This window comes from Podarcis cretensis (genome assembly GCF_951804945.1).
Source record: "Podarcis cretensis genome assembly, chromosome: 6".
Classification (NCBI taxonomy): Eukaryota; Metazoa; Chordata; class Lepidosauria; order Squamata; family Lacertidae; genus Podarcis; species Podarcis cretensis.
Window position 1 is genome coordinate 5,706,116 of NC_137175.1, and position 23,095 is coordinate 5,729,210.

The 23,095-nt window shown below is 47.6% G+C and overlaps 1 protein-coding gene and 1 pseudogene across 4 annotated transcripts; both read right to left on the reverse strand.

Annotated features, from left to right (window-relative positions):
- Positions 1-642: 642 nt before the first annotated feature.
- On the reverse strand, positions 643-22,370 carry GMEB2 (glucocorticoid modulatory element binding protein 2). Of its 3 annotated transcripts, XM_079979453.1 has the most exons (10): positions 22,234-22,370; positions 19,710-19,911; positions 13,511-13,608; positions 10,868-10,995; positions 10,507-10,610; positions 10,036-10,193; positions 7,787-7,858; positions 6,744-6,881; positions 4,580-4,702; positions 643-2,430 (listed from the first exon to the last, which is right to left on the reverse strand). In XM_079979453.1, the coding sequence occupies exons 2-10, from the start codon at positions 19,838-19,840 to the stop codon at positions 1,784-1,786; spliced, it is 1,599 nt and encodes a 532-aa protein (XP_079835579.1). In that variant the 5' UTR covers positions 19,841-19,911; positions 22,234-22,370; the 3' UTR covers positions 643-1,783. The 3 variants fall into 3 exon arrangements, with proteins under 3 accessions (XP_079835579.1, XP_079835580.1, XP_079835581.1); XM_079979454.1 differs by lacking the exon at positions 22,234-22,370 and having other exon boundaries at positions 19,710-20,145; XM_079979455.1 differs by lacking the exons at positions 19,710-19,911; positions 22,234-22,370 and having other exon boundaries at positions 10,868-10,990.
- Positions 12,135-12,641, reverse strand: LOC307218006 (ATPase inhibitor, mitochondrial pseudogene; annotated as a pseudogene). Its single transcript has one exon. The product of its transcript is annotated as an ATPase inhibitor, mitochondrial pseudogene (transcript).
- Positions 22,371-23,095: the final 725 nt, after the last annotated feature.

The following is a 23,095-nucleotide window of genomic DNA, read 5'->3' on the forward strand; positions in this document are numbered from 1 at the left end:
AGACATGCTGGCCACATGACCTGGAAAGCTGTCTGTGGACAAACGCCAGCTCCCTCGGCCTTAAAGTGAGATGAGTGCTGCAACCCCATAGACACCTTTGATTGGACTTAACCGTTCAGGGGTCCTTTACCTTTTTCCCTTTACCTACCAAAGGGGGAAACTGGTGGTCGTCTCCTACTTCCTGTGGTGTCAAACCACCAGCTACCTTACATGGCAAACGTGAGTAACCAGAGTCCGAACGCACATGAAGGACGCAGTTCCTGCAGCATCTCCTTTGTTCTGATCTGCAGGGTAAAACGTCTCATGCCCAATAGCAAGTGATGGAAAACCAGCTTTCAAACAATATTGAGTGATCCTTGTTCCTTACAAGTCTGAGATTTCTTTTAAAGACTTGCCTAGGCTAGCTAGAGCTTTGAGCTGCTTTACTGCTCACCTTTTATTTTACTGTTGACTTCATTTGCCTGCAATGAAGATTAAAGCCTTGGAATAATCTAACTGGTTTCACACACACAAAAACCCTCTTGCCTGACTTTATAAACGGAGCAAAAATCTGACAACTTGCTCTCAAGCCCATTTGCAGGAACCGGCAAGGCTTCCTTCCAGATGCAGGTGTAAGACAAAGACAGCCAATAAACCACAGGGTATGCTTTCAAAAATATTTAATAGGTTATTCAAGAACTCTGCATTTGCTGCTCTCAACAAAGCCTCAGTACAAGAACCCATTACCTTGGCAGCAGCATGTCTCCCTCACAAGCACTTCTTTGCTGGTTCTTTTTTAAAAATACTGCCTTGTTATCAGTCCCTCAAGCCAGTTGGAGCAATCCAAAGCTGGCTCAGGAGCTAAACATTTTTGTTCTCCTTTCCCGCTGCACACCCTTTTGGCTAAAATGCCCTTTTCAAGGACGATACAGCGGCCTGAGGTGCTTGTGCACAGGGGATAAGGCTCACTGGAAGCAGCAGCCGGCAGGGCAAGTGGACATGGAATCAGCCCTCCGCTGACATGGAAGCAGCTCAGGCATTCAACATTCAGCAGAATGACAGCCCCTGTGCACCTGCCTCATAGCAGGAAGGACTGGAAGGTGTGGTGTTCGAATGAAGTATACAAAGAGGCCCATACGCCTTGGAGGTTGTGGGCTTTCCTATGCAAATGGATTTCTGCCGGCTCTGCATGCAAACCCTCCTGCTGAATACCCCAGGTCCTGAGGCTCACCTTGCAATTTTATCCCAACCAGTAATATGGGCAGATCAGGGCTGTGCCCGCCACTGCATTTAGAAATGAGCAAATGCAAGCAAGCCCGAGTCCACCTGCCAGAGCCCTGGTCTTCTCAGCCGCTCTCCCCCACATGACAGAGAAGCAGCCAGTCACGAGCATGACGCAACACACAGCCCAGCCTGAACCCAGAAAAGGTCCTTCTGGCTGCGTGCCCTGTAATTTCTGGAAAGCTTTCCTCCTCCTTGTCTCGCCTACCTCCATCTCTCTGAACATGCTCCTTGTTCCAGCTGGGGGTGGCCAGATATGGTACAGCGCTAACAAGCCGAGGATGGAAGGGCTGTAGCTTTTAATGGTTCCCGTGGAACAGTGATCTCTCTCTCGCCTGGTGTCCACCCATCCACACCTCTCTTTGTTCTAGGATCCCAACCTCACTATCCTCCCATTAGCCGATCTTGCCTCCGTTTCTCTACGCCCAGTGCCCCCTTCCCTTCATCCTCCTCCTCCTCCTCCTCAGAGGGACAGCCGTGTGAGCCCAGAGCACACCTCGGAAGGTGGGTCAAAGTCTCCACTTCATTTCTGCTCAGGCTCCTCCCCCACTGTGGTGACCTCGATGGTTGTGTGGTCTTCATTGGCTGTGGTGCCCTCAACAATGCTGGATGGCACAGTCATGATGGTGCTCCCGCTGGGAGACATTTGCGTAACGTTCTGAATGGCCGTGCCCAGTCCTGGCAGGGTGAGCAGCTGGAAGGGGCTCACCACCTTCAACACAGTGCTGCCATCCTGTATGGCCGCGGTGCTCAGGACCGTGAGGTTGGAAGCATCTGGGTGTATTTCAACGGCGTTGGGAAAAGTCGAGCCCGCAGAGGCCAGGACAGTGTATCCGCCCAGCAGTGGAGAAGCCGGGGAGCCAGCAGAGGTCACCTGTGCCGTGGTCTTCCCAAGAGCAGATGCTGGGAGGGCGGAGACCACTTTGCCTATGGGCAGGTTCGCCAGTTGCGTGACCGGCATCCCTGGCGCAAGGGCGATCTGTGCCGACTGAGTCAGGAGCTGGGAGGTGATGGCGGGAGGCCCCGAGGTGGCTCGGGTCAGTCTGGGGCGTTTCAGAGGGGACGGGATGGAGACTGGCGTCAGGGTCATCAGCACGTTGTTGAGGTGCTGCGATTTGTGCTTCAGCTCCTTCGCTCTCTTCCGATGCTCATCGCACTGCTGCTCCAAAGCTGGAGGAAGAGAGAGAGAGAGAGAGAGAGAGAGAGAGAGAGAAAGGGCAGCAGATAAGCAAGGGCACCCACCAAGTCCAAACAGCCAGGAACAGAGGCTGGCCTCTTCTTCTTAAATGACACAGCAACTGTGGTATGGCATGGCAAGGATTGCTTTAAAATACAGTGGTACCTTGGGTTACAGACGCTTCAGGTTACAGACTCCGCTAACCCAGAAATAGTACCTCGGGTTAAGAACTTTGCTTCAAGATGAGAACAGAAATCGTGTGGTGGCAGCGGGAGGCCCCATTAGCTAAAGTGGTGCTTCAGGTTAAGAACGGACCTCTGGAACGAATTAAGTTCTTAACCTGAGGTACCACTGTACAGTGTACAGTGGTACCTCTGGTTGCGAACGGGATCCATTCCAGAGGCCCGTTTGCAACATGAAAAGAATGCAACCCACAGCGGCGTGCCTGCGCGGGTTGTGATTTGCCACTTCTGCGCATGTGTGTGACGTCATTTTGCGCTACTGCGCATGCGTGAGTGGCGAAACCTGGAAGTAACCCTTTCCAGCACTTCCAGGTCGCTGCTGGACGTAACCTGAAAGAACGTAACCTGAAGCAGACGTAACATGAGGCATGACTGTAAGGTGGCTTTGATGTGAAAAATGTTTTAAGCAGAACATGCTGCAGCAGCACCTATGGTGAAGTATACCCCCCCTCCACCCCGATCTACAGCTGCCAGTTCAAGAACTAGAAAGCTGAAGTGTTTTCTCTTCAAGTTGGGGTAAAAAAGTATTGCTGAACAAATGTGGTGCCTAAACTAGAGTCACACTTGTCTCAACGCTCTGAGTTTTCTACAGGCTTATCCAAGCAATTTATGAATTAACTGCCATTGTTTTTCAACACCCCTCCATTAATATGCAGTTGTATTTCACCGTTCCTCCTCCATCCTCTTCTCCAGTTTATCCTCATAACAACCATATGAGGCAGGACAGGCAGAATGCATGTGAATGGCCCAGTGAGCTTCACTGCTGAGAGGGGATTTGAACCTGGAACTCCATGGTCTGAATTGAACCATAATAATTTATTATTATTTATACCCTGCCCATCTGGCTGGGCCTCCCCATCTCACCACAACCCAGCCGTACCTGAAACACACAGGCCACACTAAATGGAAAACAGAAGGGAAGGTAGCCCTGCCGTGGGAAGAAATAGCTGTGTTGCTATTTCTCTCTCTATCCTTGCAATCATCATTGTTTTAGGAGGGGTGATGTGTGCTTCAGCTCAGGAGACAAAATGGACAAGTCTCCAGGTAAGGTCTAGAGAAGCCCCTGCTTAGTGAGTCAAGCTGAGGTTAACAGGAAAAACCTGAATTGAAGAATTCCCCTGCAAGAGTCCTCTCTGCAGGCCAAGTACTGGTGTGATAATTGCAACAGGGTACAGCAGTGGAGGGGAAACGGAGCCGACTTTTCACCAATGACATCACAGGCACCCGGTAAGCTAGCGACACATGTGCATTCTAGGTAACACTTAAGGAGGGGCACATCTGGAGCCTGCACAACAAACCAGTGACAACTGTATGTTTGTTGTGCCATCATCGGGCTGTGCAGGAGGAGATTCCTAGGTGACCAACAAACACGTTCTGAAGGGCAACTGGCATTCAGGGCTGTGCTTTTTTTTTTAACCTTGCTGTTCAAAAGGGGCCGAGACGTTAGTACAGGTCACACTAGATTGAGCTGTGAAATACCGCAGTGGGGGACATGTGCAGAAGAGAAAGTATCACATCCATGCATTTCAGACAAGATGAAAGGGAATGCTTTTCTGCGCAATGGGACTGCCTCTACGACAAGGAAATGGCAATAGCCAGTTTATAGCATTTCTCAGGACATGAGTGCTACTTTCCCCTCAGTTCCTACAAGCCATGTGGAACCTGTGCATAACCCCAAGGAGGACGTGGCTGCCGCTCTTCCCATGTAGATGGCAGATGTAGGGAATCAGATGCTGACACAACTTATGGATGCCGATGCTGGCATGTGCAAACCCTCAATACCATGTTGTCTTTTCACTAGTACTGTACTACATTCCACGATTCTGGCAACAGAAAGTCCTGTGGCGGTTTCAATAGAGTTGATAATGGAACTGCAGCATCTGGGACTAAGGAACTGTACCTGCCAAATCTCGCGTATACTGCTCTCGGGAACGGTCCATTTGGCACTTGTGACTGGCTAAAACTTTCTTCACCAGGTCCAGCATACCAAAGTTCTGGACTGTATTGTTGAGCAAGACAGCATCTGAAAAAAAAAAAAAAGCTACAGGTTAAAAACATCATGGCTGATGACACTGGAGAAAAGCACATTAATGGGTTTTTTTTTAAAAGAAACCCATTGTTTTTCTTATTGTAGAGATGGGAGAGGGAAGGAAGAAGTGGATCACAATGCTGGAATTTTTATTTATCAAGATTTAAACTCCCATTTCCTCAACCCATTGAAGACTAAGTAATTGTCACTCCATTTGCCTTTAAGTTGCAAGCTCTATGGAGCAGGGACCCGAATCATTTTCTTCTGCTTATGATGTTCTATAAAGTGTCATACACACTCATTATTATTGTTAATTGTGTTTCTCATTCATCCTTCATGTAAAGGTCCCAGGGTGAGCAGCAACATATTAAAACTCAATTAGGTAAAGGTAAAGGGACCCCTGATGGTTAGGTCCAGTTGTGGATGACTCTGGGGTTGCAGCGCTCATCTCGCTTTATTGGCCGAGGGAGCCAGCGTACAGCTTCCGGGTCATGTGGTCAGCATGAGTAAGCCGCTGGCGAAACCACAGCAGCGCATGGAAATGCTGTTTACCTTCCCGCCGGAGGGGTACGTATTTATCTACTTGCTCTCTGACGTGCTTTCATACTGCTAGGTTGGCAGGAGCAGGGACTGAGCAACGGGAGCTCACCCCGTTGCAGGGATTCGAACCGCAGCCCTTCTGATCAGCAAGTCCTAGGCTCTGTGGTTTAGACCACAGCGCCACCCGCGTTCCAATAAAACTCAATTAAAACAGCATAAAACAGCAACCCCAGCCCACCCATAATTCCCAGATCCCTAATGGCATGATATAATACTTTCCAGTGGTGCTTATGTTATTTAAAGCTATTTCCTCCAGTATCAGCAATGAATGTTTAGTAAAGTAAAAGGAGGTACGATTTTTATGATGCACCTCCATCTGGTGATATATACAGCTGTTTGTACTCTGCCACCAAACCATGCAAATTCTGAGCTTTGCACACAGAGTAAGTTGCACTAACTGCATTGATACATCACCATCATCATGATACATTTTGCATCCCAGAATCAGGTTACGAACGAATTTGGAATACTGTAGTTTTGGTTATTGACTAAGGAGGCAGGAAATTGCAGCAAAAGGCATGGACTGGTGGGAAAATAATAGCAATTACTGTATAGAAAAAAGAACAAGACACAGGGCAGGTCACTAAAGCTCTGTATCCCACCTACCTGGAGCCATATGCAAGACGCCCCTGTTATTTCAATTTATAGAAGATATCGTTCTTTGGAACCATGAGAACTAGTAGATTTATTGTTAAGTGAAAGCTGAGAAAAATCAGCATGCCAAATCCTGCACCACTCACCAGCTACAGAAGCAGGTAACACACAAACCCTTAAACGCTGTGAGTAGAATCTTCTTCCATCAACTTCCTAATACCTGTATTATTAAGTCAGAAAGTGCATAGCAAATGCTAAAATAAAAAAGAAACACCTCAAAGCCCAAAACGCTGGTTACAAACCAAGCTTCCCAATACTGCCAGCACTACCTTTAACTCCCTGCGCTCCTTAGATGTGCTAGCAATGCAAGTGATCTATAAACAAGGAGACTTAAAAAGACAAAACCATTTATTTGCAAGCCAGTGAAAGCTGGACCATAAAGAAGGCTGATCGCCGAAGAATTGATGCTTTTGAATTATGGTGCTGAAGGAGACTCTTGAGAGTCCCATGGACTGCAAGAAGATCAAACCTCTCCATTCTGAAGGAAATCAGCCCTGAGTGCTCACTGGAAGGACAGATAGTGAAGCTGAGGCTCCAAGACTTTGGCCACCTCATGAGAAGAGAAGACTCCCTGGAAAAGACCCTGATGTTGGGAAAGATGGAGGGCACAAGGAGAAGGGGACGACAGAGGACGAGGTGGTTGGATAGTGTTCTCGAAGCTACCAGCATGAGTTTGACCAAACTGCGGGAAGCAGTGGAAGACAGAAGTGCCTGGCGTGCTCTGGTCCGGGGGGTCATGAAGAGGCGGACACGACTAAACGACTAAACAACAACAACTTACCGCTGAGTTGCAAGGGGGGCTCCTGAATCCTCTGCTGCAGGCCCTTCATGGTCTCCATGAGCTCCGCGTGGAACTCGGTAATCACCTCTTCCAAAAGACCAGCTTCCTTTAGACCTCGCCAAAATGTAAATGTATCATCTGGAAGAAAGTGAGAGAATCCTGAAAAACCTGCAAAGCGGCAGGGGAAATGAAGCTGACTGACTGTTTGATAGACTCACCCGGGAACATAACATTTGCCAAAGAGCAGCCTTGCAGTGATACCACACAAGCAAGAGGTCACATAGTAAAACAGTTCTTGGAGTCTACCACTTCAGATTAAAGGAGGAGTGTCATGTTTTAATTCCTCTCCCCATTCCCTACGAATAGAAAACTTGCATGCCAAACAGAACTCTTCTTTCTGAGTTCTGCAGGTGTTATTTCACATGCAGGGAAGTTTTAAATTATGCAACTGCTCACCTGCGGTCTGAAGTGGTAGATTCCAAGAACAGTTTTTACAGCAGAATCTGCTACAAAAACAAGCTGCCATTAATGCAGGACAGGTAATGTGGTAACTCTGACTGAGCCAACGTCGAACGGTTTAAGAATACGCAAGTTCCCAAGTTATGCAGCCTCTTTCATCGGCAAAAGTTGGACCAGTAAAACAAGTTATTCCTAAGTATGTTACTACCAGCACGCCAAAGGCAAGACAGTGTTACACGAATAGATGAATGGAATCACGGATAAAGCATCAGAATCAGTGGCTTACACTGAATCAGACCACTGCCCCAGTTGCAGTCTAGAGTTTCAGACAGGGGTCTTTTCCAACCCTGTCTGGAGATGCCAGGGACAGAATCTGGGGCCTTTTGTGCGCGAGGTGTGTGCTCTGCCACTGAGGCATGGCCTTATGCATAGAGATGGCAGTGCCACACAGCTGGCAACCTACATGCAACTTCCTTCGCACAAGCCTTTCAGATTTAGGCAGCCAATACGGAACAGAAGTGGTGGCACAGAAGATGTAGTGGGCTGAGGCCAGGCCACAGGAACGCTCTGCATGTGAAAATCACCTCCAATAGCAGTGGTCCAGTCCATGGAGTCATCACACGTTTCTATGGTGATTGTGGCAGGAGACCCATTTACTGTGATTGAAACAAAATCAACATTCAGAAATCATCAACAAAACCACTTTTTGGTCGGCATGCTGGCAAAACAAGTCAAGACGTGCCCTTCCAAGATACAGCCATTTTTCTATTGCTTTATCTTGGTTTGTAGTTGTGTTAGGTTTTTCTACAAATTCGGTACAATTGCCAGACAAAACCAAAGAGACATCTCTCCTGCATTTCTAAACCTAGCACAAATTTCAAACAAAATTCTCAAGATCTTAGCATTCTGTTTGTAGGGGCTGGATTTTTATTATTGCTATTGTTATTTATTAATTCATATGCCATCTAATGCCAAATAGGCTTCAAAGTTGTTTATTTGATAAACCACCCTGGAATCACAAATCACGACGAGATTCCATTTTTTCATCATGACAACCCCAAGCTAGGGAACCATGACTAGCATCAGATCAGTCAGCAAGTTTCAAGGCTGGGCACCATGGAGTTGGGTCCCAATATTGGTGTTTTTGTTGTTCAATAGAGCTTGGTTGATCCCCATACTTAGAATCAGAAATAAACTATCAACATAGGAAGACACCCTTTGGAGCTTCACCAAGTGTCTGGTGGCTGTTTATACTTCTATGGAAGTATTAAAATTAAACACACATACATGTGTACACAGGCAAATTCACATAACTGCTTGTACTCAGCCCAGAGGTCCACCTGCTACTCTATTACAATGAGTTCACCAAGGTCTCGGGCAGAAATCTTTCCCAGCACTCATGCCAGGGATGGAAACTTGGACCTCACGTATTCAAAGCATGTGTTCTACAGAGCTATGGCCCCACTGGTGTAGGAAAATACGGAACTGCCTTATACCAGGTCAGACCATTGGTTCATTTAGCCTAGAACTGGTTACTTCAGCTGGCACACCTCCTTGAATGGAGGGGTTGGTGAATTGAACCCACATGCAAAGCATGTATACTGCCAGCTTCCAAGTGAGTACCAACCTGCCCCTAGGAAGACTGGCTACCAATGCCAAGGTCTTTCTGGCTTTCCCCATACAATCATACCTCAGAAGTCGAATGGAATCTGTTCCGGACGTCCGTTTGACTTCTGAAATGTTCAGAAACCAAAGAACGGCTTCTGATTGGCTGCAGGAAGCGCCTGCAGTCAATCGGAAGCCCCATTGGACGTTCGGCTTCCAAAAGAATGTTTGAAAACTGGAACACTCACTTCCAGTTTTCGATTGTTTGGGAGCCGGAATGTTCTGACTCCCAAGGTGTTCGGGAGCCGAAGTATGACTGTACTCCCTTGGCTGAGTTGAAAGCCAGTGTGATGTAGTGGGGTAGCATGCAACACTCGAATAAAGGAGACCTGGGTTCAACAGCTTGCTCTGCAGGGAGGCTTACTAAGTGGTCTTGGGAAAGTTACTGTCTCTCAGCCTAACAAACCTGTAGGGTGTTCAAAGAGGGATACCGTATTTTTCGCTCTATAAGACGCAGCAGACCATAAGATGCACTTTATCCCCTGAAGAGCCGCACACACGCACCACACGGCTCTTTAAAGGGAGCGCTGAGCAGAGCCTCCCGCCTGCATTCGCTCCATAAGACGCACACTCATCCCCCCTTACTTTTTAGGAGGGGGAAAGTGCGTCTTATAGAGCAAAAAATACGGTATATTCTTTGGGAGATAGGATAGGACACACACACACACACACACACAAATGAGTAATGATCAGAGATGTTTGCTCTGCAGGCAGCCTTCTGTGAAACATCTGTCCTCTTAAGTATGATATCCCAGAAGCTGAAAAGCATGGGTTGCTCAGCAGGGACAATGGAATGAATGGGTTGCTGACTGTATTGATGACCACAGAAATATTTGAGTCTCTTCCAGTTCTAGTAGAAGATTGCAACCAAGAACCAGCCGGTTAATTCAAAACAGCACAGGGAAACAGCCTCATCACCCACCCTCTACTGGGCTGTTATTGCTCCCCCCCCCCAGCAAGGCTGGCAAGATCACAACAGTGCAACCGTGACAAAAGGAGACACAACAAGGATATTCCTCTTCTGTATCATTCTAACATAGGTACAGCAAGCCTTATCAGGGTCTCAATTGGTGGACCACCAGATGCTCCCAGACAACAACCCCCATCAGCTCCAGCCAACATAACCAGTGGTAGAATTTGTGGCCTAGTGGAATGCAGTTCACATTACCATCTGCAGAGGCTGGCGTGAGAGGTATGTATTCTGTTGACGTCTGGCTTGTTAGGGGCACTCTGGCTCCGGTCAGGTCGATTTTAGTGCTTCGGCAGGTATTGGAACAAACTTTCGTATGCTCGTAAAAATCCAGCTTCCCTGAATCCATGATCTTCCTAAAACACACAAAACCAACGTGAACGTCCATCTCAGCTTTATTATTATTTAAAACACCCTGAAAACTCACAACAGTTGCATGTTCGTGCTTCATAGCTGTACCGAAATGCATTTCAATAAAGCCAACCTAGGAGACACACCCAATGGACACCTCATTTAGATACCAGATGGCATAGGTTAGGGCCTTGTGAATTCTGCCTCCCTAAGGCAAGAGGCGGTGGAACACACACATGCCCCAAAGATACGTTTCAGTTCTGCGTCTGCAGGCAGGCACACACACACACACACAGGCACTCTCACAAACAGGCTAACCTTAGCATGATCCCATTCATCCGGATTGCCCTCTTCCAGTCCTTCAAAGTGGACTTGCCAGCCAAATGGACAAATTCCTTGGGACTTATCAAATGGTTGTCATACTGGAGGGAAGAGAGACATGTTGTGGTATAGGTTAATTATTCTAAAGGTATTTTGCTGTAATTCCTTTTATAAACCTTTTTGTGCCACCTAGACACGTGCAATCTTTTTCTTCTCCCAATTTCTCTTCCCTTCCCATCTCATTTTTTAAAAATTTAGATGATGTTACCACGTGGCTGGGATCTGTGTGCTTTTACAAGAAATACGTAAGATTAGAGAAAGGAAATCTTACACATTACAGGATATAAAACCATCTCACCTGGACACATTTCACGTTGATACCGGGGCAAACAAACTTCCTCCATATTAGATTGGCTTTGCTATCTCCACAGGTGATGGGATAAACGATCTCAGCTTCCACACAATCATCACCTTCAGCCATCTTCACTTCAGGGAGAGGGATCATGAAAGATAAAATTTTTGAAAAGGTTACAACCACGGATTGCTGGTTGGCAAATGAAGTTTGGAATACAGTTGAAAGGAAAACTGAAAACAGGATGAAAAAGTATTTATTACTGAGCACCAGCCTGATTAACTGCTTCTGTAAATGAGATACATTACAATTATCAAGTTATTTACATAGAATCATAGGGTACAACCAATGAACGTGGAGATACTTTTCTATGTCCTGAGCAGCTAACAATCTAAATTTCACCAGTGGTGAAAGTAGTAATTGTAAAGACATAGATAGGTAAAAAGGTAAAGGTACCCCTGCCCGTACGGGCCAGTCTTGCCAGACTCTGGGGTTGTGCGCCCATCTCACTCAAGAGGCCAGGGGCCAGCGCTGTCCGGAGACACTTCCGGGTCACGTGGCCAGCGTGACATCGCTGCTCTGGCCAGAGCCAGAGCCGCACACGGAAACGCCGTTTACCTTCCCGCTGGTAAGCGGTCCCTATTTATCTACTTGTACCCGGAGGTGCTTTCGAACTGCTAGGTTGGCAGGCGCTGGGACCGAGCAGCGGGAGCGCACCCCGCCGCAGGGATTCGAACCGCCGACCTTTCGATCGGCAAGTCCTAGGCGCTGAGGCTTTAACCCACAGCGCCACATAGATACCTGAATTAAAAACACACACACACACACACTGCTTTTTTCCTAATAGGCCTCTCTATTTTTAGCATTCTACCTGTCCTGCAACAGGAAAAGTGGTAACTCTGACTGAGCCAACTTTGATTGGTTTAAGAATACGCAAGCTCTCAAGCCAGAGAGATATGGGGCATAAACCTCTGAGGCGGCAAGGGGGTCAAAGGGTGGCATTCAACCACTGCACTCCATCAGCACAGGGATTTCCACTTGCATGATGGGACATCATTGCCATTGCTGCCACCGTGGCCTCCCCAAACCTGATGGAGAGGGTTGGGGGAACCCCTACTGTTTAGGGGTTTGCATGGGGCACCTGGGAAAAAGTTGGACCATTCTGCACTTTTGCAGAATAAAGGAGTAGTGAGGGAAAACAGGCAGTGAGGTGTAACAATATAAGAGGAGGAAGGGAGCCGTGGAATAGGAAGGAAAACTACTGGTGAATATCTTTTTTTTTTTTTTGAGAGTGAGTTGTTTATTTCACACTGTGATAAGAGCAAGACCTTGGATGTCGGCAGACACCATTTTTAAAGCAATGCCAGATACATCTCACACCAATAAGGACGGAATTTACTTAATCATCATCAGTAAGCTTCTTGAGCTTGTACTTATGACGTTCAATTTCCTTCTGCAGGCGCTCTATTTCTTTCTTCTGATGTTGTATTTCATCTTCATGATGTTTTTTCAATTCTGCCAATTGTTCTCTCTCTTTCTCCCTGAAGTAGTGCTCCTCCATGGCGGCTTCCCGCTTCCCAAAGGCCCCGCCAGCTTCACGGACGGCGCCGCCTCCGCCGCCGCCCTTCCCAGCACCTTTGCCCAGCTCGCCCAGCTGGTCGGCGCCAGAGCTCCAGGCCCGCTCTTGCTGGGGCAACGCCAGGGCTCCTCGAAAACCGCACCTCAGGACGGAACCCACCGCAGCCATCTCAAGTCTGCCCTTGTCCTACTGGTGAATATCTTGAGCCAGGGTTGCTGGTCTTCAGCACCTGGACACAACACTGGCTCCTTAATTCCCCCCTCCCCCTGAATGCATACCTATAAAATAGGCAAATGGTGACAGACAGTGGCCAGGAACAAAGTTACTGCCTCCATCAAGGCTGGGGAGATCCCTCTAGATGTTGTTAGGCTACAGTTCCCATCATCCCTGAATATGCTGGCTGGAGCTGATGGGATCTGGAGTCCAAGATCTGGGGAGCCACAGGCTCCCTGTCCTGTTCTTGACCTATGTGACTTTCCCATACATTAAAGGTAAAGGGACCCCTGACCATTAGGTCCAGTCGTGGCCGACTCTGGAGTTGCGGCGCTCTTCTCGCTTTATTGGCCGAGGGAGCCGGTGTACAGCTTCCGGGTCAGGTGGCCGGCATAACTAAGCCGCTTCTGGCAAACCAGAGCAGCGCACGTAACCGCTGTTTACCTTCCCGCCAGAGTGGTACCTATTTATCTACTTGCACTTTGACGTGCTTTCGAACTGCTAGGTTGGCAGGAGCTGGGACCAGGCAATGGGAACTCATCCCGTCACGGGGATTCGAACCGCCGACCTTCCAATCGGCAAGTCCTAGGCTCTGTGGTTTAGCCCACAGCACCACCCGCGTCCCTCCCATACATTAGTGGTCTTCTATTTAAGAACACTGAAGCCCACTGTCCTTCGGGAAAGGACAGATTCCCAGCAGTTTCCCCAACCTCAGAATGCTCATTCTAGGAGCTGGAAACAAGAGCTGGAAACCCCTCAGCCTAAGTGCTCTTGAGCCTTTCCCCTGGCAATGCTACCTGCTAATGCAAGTGTCTGTGATACAAAAGAGGCAAGCCTCTGTTACTCACCCCACTTACCTAACAAGGCTTCTTTCAAATGTGCAGAGGCTGTAAAAGCAGCAGCGGCTGCAGAGGCTGCATTTTCCGTCTCCAGGGTGTCTTCATTTAGGTCATTGCTAGCAAGAAATAAAGACACAAACAGTTAAAAAGAAATGGGGAAGCTGCCCGTGCTATGGTAAGGTTTGCTCTGGAGAATGACTCCAGAGCAATTCCAGCTGTAATACACAAAAATGCAGCTCTTCCCCTTAAGTAGGAAGTTGTTTTCCCCTGGAAAAACAAAGTTGTACACAGTGCAGCAATTTCAAGACTGCAACCCACTGATTCATATGGTTAAAACTGTCAGAATTCAGGCTCGGTCAGAGGTATGTGCCTATCTCTCGAGGCACCGGCTGAATTCTTTTGACCTCCCTCCGGCGACTCCCGGCAGTAAAAACACACGAGGTCCGTTCCGGCGATTTTTCTCAGGCTGTGAGAAAAACACACCAACTGCTTCTCTTCTCCCTGCTCCCTGCATATCCCCAGGGAGGGGAATCAGACTCAGACAGAAATGAATCTACATTGTCTTTATTCCTGTCTTTCACTTCAGTACAGAGAAAACATGTCTGCTCTGTTCAACAAACAGAGAGAAACTCCAAACTCCACCCATGTACATCCTGTACAGGTCATATGACACACACACTGAGCTAACATCCGGTGCTCAGTACAGAATGGACTGCCCCTTTGTTTCCATGGCAACAGTCACATACTTCCTGTTTGGCTTTGCAGCCACAAGCAGCTGTCTGAGCTGCTGTAGCCTTTGCTTGCTGCAGCATTGCTGCTTTAGAATAACATACTCCCCCTAAAGTATCAATGCGTGCTGCGAGCAAAGCGTCATCCAGAGAAGAAAACAAACAGTTGTTATACTTATAACACTCCCCTGTTGTTTCAGTTCCATCCTTGGAACTACCCGCCACTGGTTTTACCAATGTACCTCTCTGGTTGTGTGACTTCCAAGGAATGAGTGCTTCTGCATTACCTTGGTTAACAACTCTCTGTTGTGCCTTTGTCTCTGACTCAGACACAGCTTCAATTTGACCTTGGTCGTTTACAACAGCAACACATGCAATAGCTTGGTTGGCAAACTCCTTTGAATACCTCTTGGGTGGTACACCCTTCGTTGCTCTCTCAGACCTACGTAAGAGGTGCTGCTCTCCCTTGCTTTCTGGTTCAGCCTCTGAACTCTCTGAAGAACCAGTACTAAGCTTAATCAGTGGTTCATCCTCCTCTTCTGAGGGTCTAGTCATTGTGTGAGATTTCTTCTCAATGACTGTGACAACTGAGCTGTCTGAGCTATCGCTGTCATCATCAGTACTACTGAACTCAATAAGATCAAACTCATCATCATCATCATCATCATCAGAATCATCATCATCACCTGTGGGAAATGTGTGAACAATCACTCGCTCCTGTTCAGGAGCACTCTCTAGAAATTTTGTGAGAATCACCTTACCAGATTCAGACAAAATTACTCTGTAGAGACCCTTTTCATAACCCACAAAAATGCCTCTGGCATTCTTTACTCCACCTGGAGCTTCTGTCCTCACATGAGACCCAAAAACCTTGAAATGGGCAACAGAAGGTTTTCTGTGGAACAGTTTCTCAAAAGGAGAACATCCCAAGTCTTTTGAAACCTTTCTCAACCACGTGTAACAATATGACATTAGCGACTCAGCCCAGTACTCATGTGGCAGATGTGAACTAAGCAATTGCGCTTCCATTCCCTTTTGCAATTCTTTGTTCACTCTAACACAGACACATCTGTTCCAAGCTTCTTCGGAAGCTGCAATTTTGTGTCTTATCCCTTTCTTCTTCAGGAACCTCTGGAAATCCTGTAAAAGAAAAATTGGCTTCTCATCTGTGCAAAGACAATCTATGTCAGCATCATGCATATTTTTAACCTTGTCACAAAACTCTTTAAACCTTTCTAAGGCTTCTTTCGGTCTCTCCAAAAGATAAATCCAGACAAAACCTGTAAAAGAATCAACACATATTAGGTAATACTTTGCATTGCCTCTAGATGGTGCTAAAGGACCAATCACATCAGCATACACCCGCTGAAACGCCCTGTCGACCCTTGAGGTGACCTGCTTGGCGTTCTTTTCAGCTACACCTGCAAAAGAAATCATGTTAGAATCACAAGAATTACATTCCATGTAATCACTTTGATCAAAAGTCAACAAATACAGTCCATCTTTCTCTTTGGCAGAAAGATACAACTCTCCATCTTTGTAGATCTCGCAGTGTTGATCATCATAGGACAGTTTTAGTCCCTTCTTGGCAATCTGCGAAACGCTGAGCAGATTGTACTTCAACTCTGGAACCAAATAAACATTGTTTATAGTCAAGTTCAGACTTTTAAGATACACAGTCCCAATTCCGGTGGCTTCCAGCTCTTGACCGTTGGCTTGTTGTACAACGAAGCTTTGCTTCTTAAATGACGAAAACAAATCCCTGCGATGGGTCATGTGAACCGTCGCTCCCGTGTCTAAAACGAAGGAATTCCCCACTTGTGGTGTGGCTTTTAGGGACATCAAAGCCTTTGCAGGCTTCGCCTGTGACTTGGCATGACTTCTGCCTGACGCCTCAGACTTCGTGGAGCTTCCCTTGGCTCCTTTGTTCTGACGTGGCTTCCTGCAGTACCGCTGAGGATGCCCAGTCTGTCCACAATTGTGGCATCGGACAACGTTCAAAGCTACGGCGTCTCCTCCAGTAGCTACAGCAGTGGGGGTGTTAGAACTCCGTTCTTCCCTCCCCCTGTCCTTGACTTCCAGGGCGGCAAGTCTGTCATGTTCGTTCAGAACCACGGCAAAGACCCTGTCCGACGTTAGATCTTGCGCTGGGAGGGACCCCAGCTGACTGGCAACCGTTTTGTAAGTCCGATTCAGGCTGTTGATCACCATGAAGCAAAACACTTCCTCCTGCAGATGGAAATTGCGTTCCACCATCTGCTGACGCAGAAATTTCATTTCCGTCAGGTGCGCTTGAACATCTCCATCAGGCGCAAGCCTCAGGTTAGTCAGCTTTTCAAAATACAGCAACGCTGAAGAACCTGCATCTCTCTGATGTGTCCTTCTCAGCGTGTCCCAAACATCTTTCGCGTGCGGTAAAACTTGTATATGAATAAGCTGAGAGTCTGACACGCACAGAATCATAGCGGTTCTGGCCTTCACATCCTGTGACTCCCAAGCACGCGTTGGTGCTGCAGGGATGGGGTTCTCAATCACCCTAAACAGTCTCTGATTCTGCAGCAAGGCCTTCATCTTAATAGACCAAGATGCATAATTGTCACTGGTCAAAAGGGGTGGAGAAGGCAGGCCTTCCTTCTTGACATCCATTTTGAGTCCTTGCATTGACTCTCAAACACAAGCCTCTAAAATCCAATAGCTGGCTTGTTTACACTCTGTGCACCTGGCAGCAATAACACTGGCGGCTTGGAAAGTCCCTTTTCACAATTCCTTTGTAAGGGCTAGTCAAAACACGAGCTGTTTGTGCCTATCTGGGCATAGCCTGACTTCCAGCCCTTATCTTGCGTTGCTAAGCAACCACATTCCTTTCCTTGGACAGGAAAAACCACAGGAATGTTTGGAATGCAGACTCTTCTCTCTCGGAGCTGTTTTTCCCAAACGTTGCTCCCATGAAGCAGAGAATTAATCCATCTGCATTCACACTCTTAAGCCCGAAAATCTCATACCTGGGCTCCGTAGCTTGGCTTTCAGCTTCTTCTGGTCAGCTTCTAGCTGCAGAGAATCAGCATCCATCTCAGGCTTCCATGGAGAGGGATGAATACAGTCTCCTTGATGCAGACTCCCATGGATCGTAGCAACCATCCTCTGCTACCAATGTCAGAATTCAGGCTCGGTCAGAGGTATGTGCCTATCTCTCGAGGCACCGGCTGAATTCTTTTGACCTCCCTCCGGCGACTCCCGGCAGTAAAAACACACGAGGTCCGTTCCGGCGATTTTTCTCAGGCTGTGAGAAAAACACACCAACTGCTTCTCTTCTCCCTGCTCCCTGCATATCCCCAGGGAGGGGAATCAGACTCAGACAGAAATGAATCTACATTGTCTTTATTCCTGTCTTTCACTTCAGTACAGAGAAAACATGTCTGCTCTGTTCAACAAACAGAGAGAAACTCCAAACTCCACCCATGTACATCCTGTACAGGTCATATGACACACACACTGAGCTAACATCCGGTGCTCAGTACAGAATGGACTGCCCCTTTGTTTCCATGGCAACAGTCACATACTTCCTGTTTGGCTTTGCAGCCACAAGCAGCTGTCTGAGCTGCTGTAGCCTTTGCTTGCTGCAGCATTGCTGCTTTAGAATAACAAAAACAATATTAAGCACAAAGGAAAAGCAGTTGTAAGGGATTAAAGCACTCCTGCAAAGCTTAGAAATGCAGAACTGGAAGTAGCTTCTGAAACCTGAGGACCCAATCTTTAAGTATTTAACAACAATTTCATAGTTGTCACCTTTTTAAAAGATGTGTGTTCTGTTTCTGCTAAACATCCTAGAATCTAGAGGCATCTCAGTAGAGTTTATAGATCCAGGCAGAGGAACGGATCTTAATTCATTTAGCACATCTCAAGCTCTCCACATGACACCCAATAATATCATTTCTTCTAGCATAGGCAGTGCTGCTCTGTTCTTCCAGGGAGTTGGCAATTACTCAGGCAGATCCACCTAATCCTACCATCAAAAAACTGTTTGCACAGCTGGTTTCCATGACAAAACTCGTGGGTGGAAGCACTGCTCAGATTTTTTTTGCATGGGAGTCATGCTCCAAAAGTTTCCCCCCACAGGAGGTTTCATCAAGCAGGCAGGATGATGGAAACAAGCACCACGGAAGCAGCAGGCTTGCCTCCACTCCTGAAATTACTTTTACTGATCACTAGAAACGTTTCTTTCCCAAGCAAAGGACAACATAGAAGGAATTACAGTAAGAACTACAGGTTAAATGGTATGTAGCCTAGTAAACTACTGTGGCTTCAGAGCCCTCCTCAAACAGAAAGGAAAAACGGTGTACAGCATTAGTTCCTGTGATTGGCAGGCAGGATGAAGCCTTTGGATTAACCAAGCCTGATCTAAGGACTAGTAGCCTGACTAACAGAGCAGACCCTTCTTCTACTTGTTTCACTTTCACTACCAAGAGGTGTGGGGTTGGAGAACACAAACCCTCCACTCTTGGATTTGGGTATAGCTGTCATCAGCCTTAACTTGACATATATTGCTGACCTCAAGAGTGTTCCTTCCCATTTCACAATGGTAAATTCAGCACGCTAGAAATGGCCATGGTTGACCATGGCCATGGTTCAATTTCTTTCCGTTTTCAAACATTAGATGCACATGCCTGCTAAAAGCCTTCTCTAAAGCGAGGGTGGGGAACTTCCAGTCCATGGAGGAGGCCACTTCAGGCAAGTCACCCCCACATGCCCTTTGACCTCAGGTGTGGGGCAGGTAAAAGACCTGGCTCAGCAGAAAGAGTGCTTCAAGCACCGTCAATCAGCAGTGCCTGCAAAAACCCCTTGCAAAGTGCTCCGCAAGACCCGTTCAGGCACCTGAGAGCATGAGACTCCGAATCTCACGAGTTGTGGGTTCAAGCCCCACATTGGGTGAAAGATTCCTGCACTGCAGGGAGTTGGACCAGATGGCCCTTGTGGTCCTTCCAACTCTACAATTCTATGCTTTTAAGTCACTGTGACATCGGGTAATCACAGGTTGGAGGCAGAGGGAGTGAAGGAAACTGTCCAGCTCTCTAGCCAGATTAGGTGCCACACCCTGATGCTAGAGGTTTCATGAAGAGGTTCTCCTTGCTCCCTTTAGTAACAAAAATCAATTCACTGTGATATGTACAGCATGCAGAGATCTATCCACCCCCCCCCCAATTTTATGTTGTTGGGTGATTTTTGTGAATGAACTATATTTGTTTAGTTTTAATGCGTTTTTATTACATGTTGTTGTCCCTATAAATTGCTTTCGAACTCCTTTTTTGTGAAGCTGTACATAAACTGAGCAAATCTTATCTGAGGCTGCTTTGGGTTTCCTTTAAATGCAGTTATACGTTCTGAACTGTGTTTCCTCCATCCAAACTGTAGTGAAATGAACAGGGTGTGTGCAGCAGCTTACAACGCTAACGTTAGCCATCCCAGAGGCTAAATAATGACCGTTTGCTTACCTGTGCTGGGAGAGATTGGTGGTAACTAGCACCGTTTTCACCTCCTCCATGTTACTGCTGTCAGCCATGTTGTCTGGAGTTGTTACCACCACCACCTCCTCCATGTGAACACTCACATCTGGGGTTGCCATCCGCAGGAAGACACGTATGGCAAGCAAGCACCAACAATGCGGGGAAAGCCCCTCCTGGAATCTTCACTCTGCTGTTACAGAACCAAAGAGTGAAGAGGTTATTGCTCTGCCGATCTGGCCAGCGGAATATTTGGTTTTCTACATCTGAATGTAAAAGGAATCAGAAGCGCACACACATACTACACACTTGGAAACGAGATCCAGTGCAATTTCAGAAGGACAGGGTACTTAAGAGGAAGATGGCTCAACAGAACAAGCACATAGTGGCTCTTTCTGTGAAAGCCCACATCTTAGATGAGTTCCATCTGCTTGGGATCCAGTTCTCCGGCATTTAACTGAACGGTCTAAAACTCCATTCCCTGGAGTAGATATTAACATACCCCAGGCAACGCACAGAAAAGCTCTGCTGGATAGCTACTGAAGGATGCAATGGAGGCAGAGAAGCAAGGTACACTGGTTGTCGGATGAGTTAAGACATTGAAGCTGAATACATGAAACTATCCTACACCAAGTCAGAGCCTCGGTCTGAACTATGTAGTTCAGTACTGCCTACTTTGGCAGTGACTCTCCAAAGCCCTTTTAATCCTTTAATGCAGGAATGGAGAACTCCAGATGTTGTAGACTGTAACTTCTGTCATCCCTGACCATTGGCTATACACACAGACACCATGGCTCCTGCTACTAACCAACATCCAGTTTCAGGCCCTTACACAATCCTGGATTTTTCATAGACCATGCACATCCCCATATAGTTTTGGCAAGCACTTTTAGGAAATTAATTTGATTCACTGTTTGTCATTTGCTCTGCTCTACAATATTTTAATGACTTTATTATACACCGCTTACTTTTTAAATGAGACAGCATTTTAGAAATCCTCTTACAATAAACCACTATATAGCCATGTATCCGGCAATGTTTGTGTGTCCATGTGAGATTTATATGCAAGGCTGAAATAAAGCAAAACGAGTAAACTGTAAGCGGCCAATGAACAAAGTTGAAAATCAGCAATGTGTTCCCAAGTCATAAGAGGTTCTTGTCCCCTGTAAAAGTAAGGAGGATGTTTTCTTTTTTAAAAAATATTTTTTATTAAAGATTTTTTGGGGGTACTAAAAGCCACAATTGCAGCACTATAGCACTGAGCCAAGATGGGGTGCATTTGAAGACGGGAAAGAGACTGTATACAACATTTAGATATGCTGCAGACTCACCATATCATGCTATGAGGCTATAAGCAGAAGAAGGAAAAAAAGAAGGAGGAAAAACAGTACCAACAGTTTCCTCATTTTTTTTCCCTTAATTTTTTTCTCAAAACAATTATTACAAAACAATTAACATATAACACAAACAGGACAAAAAACCCATACAAACACAGACAATAACAACATATCATTAACTTCTGATTCACCTCACTGTACTTTTTACAGCTTATTAATCTATATGCACTTTATTATTATTATTATTCTTTTCTGTTACTTATCAAAAGAAATTTTACTTTGATAGTTTCCTTCTACTTCAAGATTCAATCTAAATCTGTCAGGAGATCTGCATTATCATAATACTTTCTAGGGTATTCTTTAAATATTATCCAATCTTTCCCGCGTTTCTCCCCCCCCCCCCAGGCCTTCCCATCTCTACTCCTGACACAGCTGAGTGCCAGCAACAGGCTACTGTATCACTGTTGCAAACCAACCACATTGAGAGGACCATGAAGCGGCATACAAATTCCGTTAAAGAAATAATTGCCATTGAGAAAAGCGCGGTATAAGTTTTCTGGTTGGTTTGTTTTAAAGAAAGAAAAGCGTAAACAAAAAAGAACTTATATTTGGGCTCCAGGCAAGTAAGCAAAAAAAAAAAAAAAAAGAGGCGAGCCTCCCGCGCACCACGCGCGCATATGCAAACCGTGCACGCGCGTGTATATATATGCAACAGCGCGCGCGCGCGCACGAGCCTCCCTCGAGCCTTCCCCCTGGAGTGAGGAGAAACTCGAAGCCCTCCTCCTCCTCCTCTTTCCGCGGAAGGCTCCGCGACGACGAAACCCTCCCCGTCCAGCCCTTCAATGCCGGCTCGCGACGCCGACTGCAGGCACGCGCGCGGGACCGCGTGTTTCCTCCCCGCCCCCCCTCCTCTCTCTCTCTCTCTCTCTCTCTCTCTGCGCAGCGCGAGAGGCGCGTGGGGGGGGGGGCGCCGCCGCCGCCGAGCGCGAGGAGGAGGAGGGCGGCCGGCGCGCGCGCGCGCGCTTGGCGCCACTGGCTGCGCGAGGGAAATGCGGGGCGGATAAGGGGGGGGGGAGGGTGACGGCCGAGCGTTCCTGCCGCCGCCGCCGCCGTCACGTCCTGACGCTCCGCAGGGACCTGACGGACTGGACGGAAGGCGGGGGTCGGGGCTGCCTTACCTCAGCCGCTTGCCGTCCGACGCCCGGCCTCGGGTTCCGTCCGAGCGGGTGAGGAGAAGGAGGAGGTGGGTTTTGTTTGTTTTTCCCCGGGGGGGGGGTTGTCTGAAGGGAAATGGCTGCCTTGGCTTGTCTATATATATATATATCTCTCTCTCTGAGGGAAGCTTGGGCTGCGGCGCGCGCGCAGGGCGCCTCGGGTCCCTTCTGCGCAGGCGCAGGCCTCCTTCCCCCCCCCCTCCTCCTCCAGCTACCTAGCCGAGACTTATTTGACACGGCGAGGGCGGGGGTGGGTTTGGGAGGCCGCCGCTGCTCTCGCCGGGGTGAAATAAGTCCCGCGGGGAGCGTACCGCGCCTGCGCGAGATGGAACGCGGAGAAGGAGAGAGCTGGCTTCCCGCGCGTTGGCGAGAGAGAGAGAGATCGAAAGCGCACTTGTGTTTCGGGAGCGCGCCCTGTGAATACTCGGGGCGGCGTGCTTTTGCTTTGCTTTGCTTTGCTTTATTGCCAACAGTGTGACGCGGCAGCTAAAAAAGCCAATGCAATTCTGGGCTGCATCAATAGGAGTATAGCATCTAGATCAAGGGAAGTAATAGTGCCACTGTATTCTGCTCTGGTCAGACCTCACCTGGAGGACTGTGTCCAGTTCTGGGCACCACAGTTCAAGAAGGACACTGACAAACTGGAACGTGTCCAGAGGAGGGCAACCAAAATGGTCAAAGGCCTGGAAACGATGCCTTATGAGGAACGGCTAAGGGAGCTGGGCATGTTTAGCCTGGAGAAGAGGAGGTTAAGGGGTGATATGATAGCCATGTTCAAATATATAAAAGGATGTCACATAGAGGAGGGAGAAAGGTTGTTTTCTGC

Coding starts and splice junctions, on each gene's coding strand:
- GMEB2 (XM_079979453.1), bottom strand. CDS start 19,840: ATGGCAACCCCAGATGTGAGTGTTCACATGGAGGAGGTGGTGGTGGTA. Junction 13,609..19,709: donor ACCAATCTCTCCCAGCACAG/GTAAGCAAACGG, acceptor ATTTCTTGCTAG/CAATGACCTAAATGAAGACA. Junction 10,996..13,510: donor TTTGAAAGAAGCCTTGTTAG/GTAAGTGGGGTG, acceptor CTCTCCCTGAAG/TGAAGATGGCTGAAGGTGAT.